General features: G+C 38.9%; 1 protein-coding gene across 1 annotated transcript in view; it reads right to left on the reverse strand.

The window, feature by feature from the left end:
- The window catches only part of LOC121952028 (3'-5' exoribonuclease HELZ2-like), a 33071-nt gene extending 24252 nt beyond the window's left edge, over nucleotides 1–8819 (reverse strand). Inside the window, exons 1-4 of the mRNA XM_042498543.2 lie at nucleotides 8661–8819; nucleotides 4628–6192; nucleotides 3179–3362; nucleotides 1663–1770 (exon numbers count right to left, since the gene is read on the reverse strand). Of these exons, the coding sequence (XP_042354477.2) occupies nucleotides 1663–1770; nucleotides 3179–3362; nucleotides 4628–5976 (1641 nt within the window). The 5' untranslated portion in view covers nucleotides 5977–6192; nucleotides 8661–8819. The remainder of the gene's footprint in view (nucleotides 1–1662; nucleotides 1771–3178; nucleotides 3363–4627; nucleotides 6193–8660) is intronic.
- Nucleotides 8820–9802: the final 983 nt, after the last annotated feature.

Genomic DNA, 9802 nt, shown 5'->3' on the forward strand with positions numbered 1-9802 from the left:
GTGGGTCCTGGTTGCACCGATTCACCGATTTCTATAGTCCATTTCCATAGTCTCAGTGGAACTGGACTGTTAATTAAGAGTCGTATTAAAACACTGTTGAGTTATCTGAAGTGCAGTAGTGGCAGAGACGCACACCAGAATGTCAGACGCATTAAAAGTGAAACTGAACTGTTCATTCTGCTGGGCCTAAAACGGTCTTTTACTTCGTCTTTTAAATCTGCAAATACCTCCTCTCCGCTATCGACCTGATCAGCTGTGAACGTATCAACAAATCAATTATCCACCTCAGGAGTGACATTCGGCTGCAAAGGAGATAAAAAGAACCTGTGGCGCTGCATTCACAGACCCGCAAAAGTGTTGGATATTAGAGTGACACCACAGATAGAGTGACACTAACCTCTACACCTCAGATACAATTAAATGATGATATAAATAAACACAAGAAAAAATATCAAAAATTATATTCAGTCATTTATCTCTCTTTCTCTCTCTTTTCTATATATCATTTTGTCATCTACTGTAATTTAATTATTTTCCTTACAACATCTATTGCACGTCTGTCCGTCCAGGAAGAAGGATCCCTGCTCAGCCGCCCTTCATGAGGTGTCTACCATTTTTTCCCCGTTTTTTTGGAGAGTTTTTCCTTAGTCTACGTGAAGGTCTAAGGACAGAAGGATGTTGTATGCTGTAAAGCCCGCTGAGGCAATTTGTGATTTGTGATAATGGGTTTGATACATAAAATTGACTTGACTTTAAAATCCACGACAGTGTATTAGGGCTAGTGTTCAGTTCAGTTCAGTTTAGATCTTTATTTCCCCTCAAGGAAAAAACTGATTAGCAGTAAAGTTAAAACAAATAAATAAATAGACATTACATACAATCACAGCAGTAACTGAATAGTGATTAGAAAAAAAAACTAAAAAAGAAACAGAGCCAGGTGGAGGGGGGTGAATTTATGAGATGAACCTTGGATATTCACTGAGATTAAAGAAAGACAGAAAAAAAGGAAACATTCAACAGATGCCACCATTACACTAATAAAGACATAGAATGAGCAGTGCTTTGTGTCAAATTAGACCAAAAAGGTTAGGTTAGGTTTATAACACCCTTTACAGAGTGTACTTAGCCAAAGGTTTAGTGAGCTATTGGCCTGGGGCTAAGAAAGCTTTCACCTGGCACAATCCTGGCCCAATATATTCAGTGCTCATTGCAGTTTGATTATATGTAAATTAACAGTTATTATTGTGATTGGGTCTACATCATATAGACTGGACAAATCATACAGTTCAATTGAAAGTAGCTGAAAGAGGGCATATCTCCACCTGCTGTGAAGGCGTTGGACATACTGCCACATACTGGGACACAATGATGCAGTAGTCCAATTAAACAGCCTAACCGAGCTATAACAGTAGCTTGACCAAACTGTGCATGTAAACACACTGAGCGGGGACTAACCCTGACTTCAGCGTTAAGCTTGCTGGCCTAGAGCAGGCTTAGACTCCAATTTGCTGAGTTATTGACTAAACATGGGTTAAAAGTTTCCAGTGTATAACAGAGCTAATGGCACTTCCATCACTTTTTTTGTGGTGAGCTGCTGGACCTTTTGGCATTTGACACAGGAAAAAAATAACCAACCTCCATGCCTTATGGTAAAAATCTTACCTCTGTTTCAACTTGGAAGTTCCATTTCAGTGTTGTATTGCCCTGCTCACACTCCACAGTTAAATCTTCATCACAGGAGATGCTGACGTCGTCAACTTGCTCTGAAATCTGTTCATATGAAACAGTGAATTAAAATAGTGTGATTTAGGACAGTGAGGAACTGAAGAATAACTGATTCAGCTGTCTATTAGTAATATAAAAATATATCGCCTATTGACTCACCTAACTAGCCGCCTTTGTTAGAAGTCACAACCTAGAATTATTTGTTGTATCTGAATGATATGCAGTTTATGACATCCCTGTACAGCATGAAGAGCCAGTGTGGACTTACAATGTTGTCCTTTTTTTAACTGCGATGTAGAGAGATTCTAGTGTTGCTAGGGAATCAGAAATCACTACACTTACTACATATACTTCCTAGAGACCAGTGTCTCTGGTAGACTAATTTGTGTACCCACAATGCACCAGGTCCAAATTCAGTCAGACATCTTTATCTCTACTGTAGTTTCAGCCTGTTCTCACTCTGAACTTGTCAAATACCACGCTCTGCTAGTGCACCAAAAGCTACCTTCTGCTTCCAACCGGAACGCTGTTAGAAGGCACCAGATGAGAACGCGCTCGGACAGATTTTCTGTTATCATATGCTGGATGGCACCAGGCGCGTTCACATGTAACGCACACAGGTGATGTCAGTTGAGAACACAGCCGGACAGAACTGGTTATGTGCATATGAATCGCTGAAAGACAGCGTCAGGTAATAACACTGCCAGTAACCATGTAATAAGAGGAGCATGACTGCGCTTACAGGTTGGGTGGGGAGGTGGATGGATCCCACAAACAACTGACTTTTGTGTGGGAATCCAGAGTTGCTTCCTGTGTAGATGTGTATGTGTTTTTTCTACACCTTACCATGTGCCTCTTTTGCCTGAATCTAACCATCTGTGACTTTGTTGCCTAATCCTAACCATCGTCACAGTCCGTGCTGTTGTGTAAACATAAGGACCATGCAGCATCATTCCACCATGTGCATTTGTTTACAGCACGGTAACAGCATCCACGCCATCCCATAAACAGCTGACACGGGAGGATACCTACAATGTCATAAGTTCACGCAGAAGGCCACTGACAGAGAAGCACCATATGACGAGTTGGCATTAGAACATGTTGGTAGGTTATCAAATGGCGTAAAACAATAAAAAAATCAAGTGCTCAGGTCACTCACAGCCTGTCGTGGTCGACCACTCGGCACATGATGGAAACACGTTCTTCATCATTTCCCCTTTTATTTCTATGTCGTGCAAAAGTTTATTCTTCTGTGTATCTTTTCAGGCCTGACAGCACTTGCTTCTTCTCTAGGACGGTGAGAAAGTTCTCTACAACCTTGAAAGACCGTTTGTGATATAGACTGGATGCAAAGACTTTTTGAGAACATGTGATGCCGCTCAGCACACATCCTGCTAAACACACAACTTTTAACAGATAATAATGAGACAAAATATGAGGACCTCGTACTCACAATGTGTACTTCATTACTGCTGTTTTTGTATTCCTCCAAGAGCCTTTCATTGTAGCACATGAGACCTTGGGCTCCAATGTTGTGTCTGATCTCCCTCTCCTCTTTAGCACGCATCATCCACTCCTGCCATTCTTCCTCAGAATGAGCTTTTGGGCACTTGTCTCCATACTCACAGGTCTGTGGTCTAGAATGAAAAGACAGTTTTAACATCACAGTACAAAGAATATACCAATCAGACTTCAAAGCCAGGACAGAAAAAATATAAAAACACATCTAAATGTTTCTCAGAACATTATTTCTACTTTTTTTTTTTTACTACCATTGTTTTTGGAAGTGTTCCTGAAGCTCATATTGTGGAAGATTCAAAACACTTAAAACAAATCAATTGTTATGTAAATCGTTCTATAAATATTGTTATATTAATTCCCTTTTTGTGTATGTATTTACTTTGTCAGTTAAATGGAAAAACATATGTTAAAAAGACAATTATTTGGCTTTGATAACTGAATAAATCATATATTCATTCGCTCATTCATTGAAGGGGTAGGGGGTTAACAAAGAGCTGGAGACCCTGGAGAAAACCAAGGCAAACTGCACGCACAATAGTTTTTCATTGTGACTTTTTCATTTTCATTTTCATTTTCATTTTCATTTTCATGTGTCACTTCATATTTAAGTGGAAATAGATAGTAGTCAGGCTGTTTTTATGAACTGCTCATAAGTTTTTTTTGATGAAAAGTATGCCCCAAATTTCATACATATCTCATGTAATCATATAATCATTGAAAAATTACACAAAGAATGTTTTTAGTTATGTAGAAACTAGGGGGAAAAAAAGACAAAAAAAGCAAGCGAAAAACTATTTATTGCTAGTATTCTTTTTTTCCAGGTTATTTAATTTTATTTAAAAACGTCTTTAAATTAAATTATTTATTCTACTGATTTTTACGTAATGTTCTTGTACAAATTTCTTGTTAATTTTTGGGTAATTTCTTATGTTGTTATTCATTGGCCTCCTTCAGATGTTTCTGAAATAAACCAAGTCAATTTGCTCAGGATTCAAAGAGTTATATATGCAGTTTTGGGAATGCAATGTGTTTTTGATAAAACAAAGAGGTTAAGTTTGGGGTAATTTAACCATTTGAAACCTGAGAAAATTGGGAAAAGGGCTACTGGGCTACTTAGGATTAAATGACCCCCAAAATAACAAAAAAAAGTAAAACGTACAAGAAAATTACCTAAAAATTATTTAAAAAAGAAAAAAGTTAAAACAAAGAAATGACTTAAAATTTTTTAAATAATAATAATAATAATAATTCTATAAAAAATAATTTTTAAAACATAATTATACAAATAATAAATGTATTTAGCAAAAAAAATTTCCTTAGCTTTGAAAAAAGAAAAAAAATCCAACTCTAGTTGTTTCTCGCAATTTGCTGAATGGTTTACCTCTCACAAAGCTGAAAGTCCAAGCGCTGGTTGTGCGGAGGCTGTCGTCCTCTCCACTTGGTGGTGGTGTCCTCTGAGAGTAGCTGCGCATGCTCCAAAGAGGTGCAGTGCTTATAGAAGCTCTCTGGGGAGTTAAGGACCAGCAGGCAAACTTTGCAGTACATGGTGACCTGTCGAGGCTTCGCCTGCCCCCGCTGGCTCAGCTGGAGGAGATGAGGCCGAATGTTGAGCCCACTGTGCTCCACTTTCCACACAGCCATCTCCACCTCACTCTGCGCAGACTGGCAGTGTCCGGCCTCGTGCCAGCATGGTTTGCCCTGCCTGACATGACTGCAGTACTTGAACTGACAGTTCTGGCGAAGAGGGCGCACCTGACTGTAAACGTGCTTTCGACTATTCTCGGACAGGTGATAAACTAAGACTGGGTCCCAGGTGTGCGCCACATCTGCTGAGCAAGTGGAATTCCACCGTTTGGTTGTTAGTTTTTGGGGACGATCATGAAAGCAGTCCTTGCAGAACTCGATAAATTCACCTGAAAACTGAAGGAGTATGCTTTCGGCTGCACTTTCTGCTGTCAAAATTGGCTCAGACTCAGTTACAAGTCTGATTAACTCAGATCTATCAATTTTTTTGTCTTTAACATAGTTCCATACCTCGGCTTCTTCGTAGCTTCTAGCATAAGTGCACCCCTGTCTGTGTTGTGTGCATCCAGAGCCCTCAACAAAGTAGTGGCACACTTGGTAAATAACATTTCGACCAAAGAATCCACCATTGGGCCGCTCAGAGACCGGCCTCCACTGGTGGGACGCTTTGTCTTTGGCTAAAAGCAGATTCCTCCTGCACTTGTGACTCACTGACTGGACTGTGTATGTTATTTCCTTCTCTTTGATAGCACACAGATCACACGCAGCCTTCAAATCTAGAGTCAGCAAGAGGTCACCCAGAGGTTCAGAGCTATCAGGTGGATCTGACCTTCTCTCAGACTGAGCTACAAGCTTACAGAGAAGCACATGCTCTAATCTGTGATGCTTTTCAAACGTCCAAACGGCAGCTTCCTCCTCACTTCTGGCAAAGGTGCATCGGTTCCTGTGCTGAGTGCAACCAAAGCCCTCTTTAAAGTAGTAACAGACCACATATTGACTCGGGTTTGGAAACTGAGGCCGCCTGGAAACAGGCCTCCACTTGCTGCCGCCTTTGCCTCTGCAGAGCAGGAGACTGCGCGCACACTGGTGGTTGACGGATTTTAATGTATACGTAATTTCTCTCTCATGGACAGAGCATTTGGCGCATGCAAGCTTGAGGTCATGTGTTCTGATAAGAGGGGCTAGTTTGGATTCACTAGCTGACATTGTGATGCTTTCATAGTTTCAAGTCAGCACCTTGATGTAGCAATTTCTGTTGTGTTTACAGGTGGCGGTTGGTCACAATAGACTCATATTTAGTCACAACTCTGACTCATTAGGTACTAAGGGACCTCTGACAGAATTAGGTTGGATTAACTTGTCATTATTTTCAGCAAACTGAAAATGAAAGTCTTTGAAGTGTCCAACTTTGCTTGAATGTATCTGAAAAAGAAAACAGTCGAGAAAACAGCATGATGAGAAGTATGCTCAATATATAAATACATTTCTTCTGCTCCCACACTACCTGTGTGTTTTATCACAGTAAGTCAAAATATCGGACTGTATTCATTGGATTCTCAGGACCTCTTTATGCTCTCTTTCCCAAACGCTTGGACAGAAATTGGGAAAAGGGCTTTTGGGTATTCTGCACCCTCAGCCTGGAGTTTGTTGCAGAATGACTTAAAAGTCAAGGAACTGGTGTCATTTAATTGTTTTACATCTAAAATAAAAAACTTAGAAGCAGATTCTATAGGGTTTGCATGTTTGTAGCCTTCCTGAGTGTCCAGTTTACTTCCAGAAAGTTGTCTTTTTACTCAAAGATAGTTCTCTTTTAATGCAAAGTTCAGTGTTTGTGGATTGGATTTTGCCTTCCTTTGTTTCTCTGTCTGCAATTTTGTGTTTTCACTGCTGACTGTCTTGGCTCAGTCTCCGCTGAAAAAGAGATTCTTAATCTCAATGGGACCAACCTGGTTATAAAAGGTTAATACATAATATATATTTAAAAGTAATAAACTCAAAACAAAATGACTTTAAATACCAATCAGTCATGCTGTGTTACCTTAAATTCACAAAGAAACCAATTCTTTTCTCGCAAGCCTTTGGTGAACGAAAAATCCCAAAACTTTTCAATGGCAAGGCGATGCATCATATTTGAGAAACACTGCATGAGTTGTGAGAATTCGTAAACAGATGTTTTGATATAGTTATGCTGTTGTTAATTGTGGTCCACATTTACTTCAATTAATCAACATTAGGTGGGTTTCCATTAACCCTCAAATTGCAAAAATTGAAATTGAAAATATAAAATACGTCAAATGGTACATGTAACTAATTACAATAATTAAATTACATAATAAATATAATCAGCTACAGTTACCGAGAAGGGAATATATTAATAAATTACAGTTATTAATGAAAGTGTTGGTGATTACAAAGGGGTTACATATGAACAAAAAATATCAGTTAAGAGTTTATATGTTGAATAACAGAATCATTCTGTTGCTTTACATCTTGCTGCCATGCAGGAATACCTGCTTTTGGCATGTTTTTGGACAACATGGGTCAGCAAAGCAGTTGAGAGTTCAACTGCTAGAGTGTGCGCCCCATGTGCTGAGGCCTTTGCAGTCACCTAGGTTGCAACATCTATTCATTTTTGTTTTTAGGTCTTTTCAGCTTTATTGCCCTATTTTACCCTTTGAAACCTGAATCGACATCACATTTTTTGTACTTTTCTTTTATTCAGACACATTTCACAAGTATTTAAACCGTTGACCCCTGAGCAAAAAAAAAAAACAACAAAAAAAAACAAGGGAAAAAAGACAACTAACAATGTTCTGCAATCTTCACATGTAGAAAATTATTTTATAATAATTTTTTTAAAGGTATGTAAAAATTGTCCATGATACTTTATTTATAATAATCATAATTAGACATTAAAATAATGCTGCACAGTTATTGTTATTTTTAAGCACTTTCCAAAAAATTTCTTTGTTGCTAGTTTTCAGGTAATTTTCTGTTTTGGTATGTTTGTTTGTTTTTTTGTTTTGTAAAGAAATGATCCAAAATTCGCATTTTGGATCATTTCCTGCTCATATCCTTCTCCCCATGTTTTTGAAAGAAATCCAACCAGTTTGCTTAGATTTCAAAGAGTTACAATATTCGTTAGGAAAGTAAGTACAAAGTAATCAAATGTAATTAGTTACATTACTTTGATGAAGTAATTAAAATAGCTACTTAGCTCATTACTATTTTAACAGGGTAACTTCTAATCTGTACCCAATTACATTTCAAAAGTAACCTTCCCATCACTGAGGAGATGCACTCCATTTCAATCCCCCTCCTTCCCCGACGCGCATTCCCTCTGCTCTCCAAGTGGCCTCCGTGTGACCCGTGCTGTTGCGTAATCCCAGGGATTTAGTGGAATTTCTAATGAAACGCAACTCAGTTTTTTGACAGGAAAACCCAAAACAACCACTTGCTGCCTTGAGCTTACATTTTAGACGCACTGGATGGCGCAGTTCGCCATTTTCTTAACACAACAACAGCAGCAACACACACACACACACACACACACACACACACACACACACACACAGAGAATGACGTAAATTGCTCATATTACCTCGGAGTGATATTCAAACTGGGTTTTAACGGAATAATATTAAAAAAAACAACATAAAAAACTATCATAGGTGTCCTACAATTCAGCAACAACAATAAAATTCATCGATTTATTTTCCTATTAAAAAAAAAAGTCTACATTCATGTTCATGTCTGTCAAGTTTACTAATTACTTTGTCAGTTTTGCTGCAACAAATAAAAAAAATCCTACCGCTATTATTATAATAATGTGCTTACAATGATAATAATAACATGATAACAACAACAGTAATACGCATAATAATAATTACCGTCCAACCGGCTGATCCTCGGTTGTAATCTCGCGGAGAAGAGCTGAAGTGTTCCCGGAAGGTAACGTGAGAGCTGATGAACAGCAGCAGCATACTTTTCACTCTCCCTCTGTGTTTGAAGCGCTCAGCTCTTTTTAAAGATAACCGGGCAGCCCGTGACTTAAGTTTCGTTTTCCTAATTATGCGTCAGCATCAGGTTCAGCTGATAGGCATGCGCTCTGAACCCCATCTCACTTCCTCATTTTCACAACAGCTGTATTGTGAGGTTGCATCCATCCCTTTATGCAAAACCTCGATAATGTTCTTGTGCACGAGTCATTTAGTATTGACTCATTTTATCCCCAGTCTTTATTATAGAAAATATTCCTTTTCAGAGAAAATAAAACAATCTACCTTGGGGTTAAGATTGAACTTGTTTAATAATGTAGATCCACTGGTTTCAGCTTGTTTCATTTTCTTGATATTAGTGCAGTTTTCTGCCTTATTTCTTAGAAATTAAAGTTCATTCAAAACAAGACAATTTCATTATATGCAGCCCAATACCAGTTTCTACTGGACACGTCAAAATAACAGCAGATTCTGGCTTTGAATAGTTCACTCTGCAAACATGTTGTAGCTTTGATAAAGCGCTGGGCCAAACAGATCCAGATTCATCCTACAGTGTGAGAAATGAGTTTTCTTTCTTTAGGGTGGAGTGAATTTTAGAGGCACATCAGGGTTCAGGAGGTTAAAGTAGCCTAAATTTGTGTTCTTATCAGCATATGCCAACCTGTTCTCACTCTGAACTCGCCAAATTGCACCACTCTGTCAGTGCTTTCAGCGTACAAGCGTGATGCCAAACGCCACCTTTTGTGTCCAACTGAAACGCAGTTGGACGGCATCAGATGAGAACGCGCTCCAACAGAACTGGTGGCATTGTTATTATACGTCAGGACGACTGGACGGTGCCGGGCGCGTCCACATACAATGTGCATGGGCAATGTCACTTGAGAACGCAGACGGACGGAACATGAAAAGCTAAAAGATAAAGTCAGGTAAAAACACTGCAAGTGAAATTGTAATATAAGGTGCATGAGTGTGCTTATAGGGTGGATGGGTCCCACAGACAACCAACTTTCATGTGGGAGTCTGGAGTGTGCTTA

This window comes from Plectropomus leopardus, chromosome 2, assembly GCF_026936395.1.
Source record: "Plectropomus leopardus strain MGB_pleo_1.0 chromosome 2, ASM2693639v1, whole genome shotgun sequence".
Lineage (NCBI taxonomy): Eukaryota > Metazoa > Chordata > Actinopteri > Perciformes > Serranidae > Plectropomus > Plectropomus leopardus.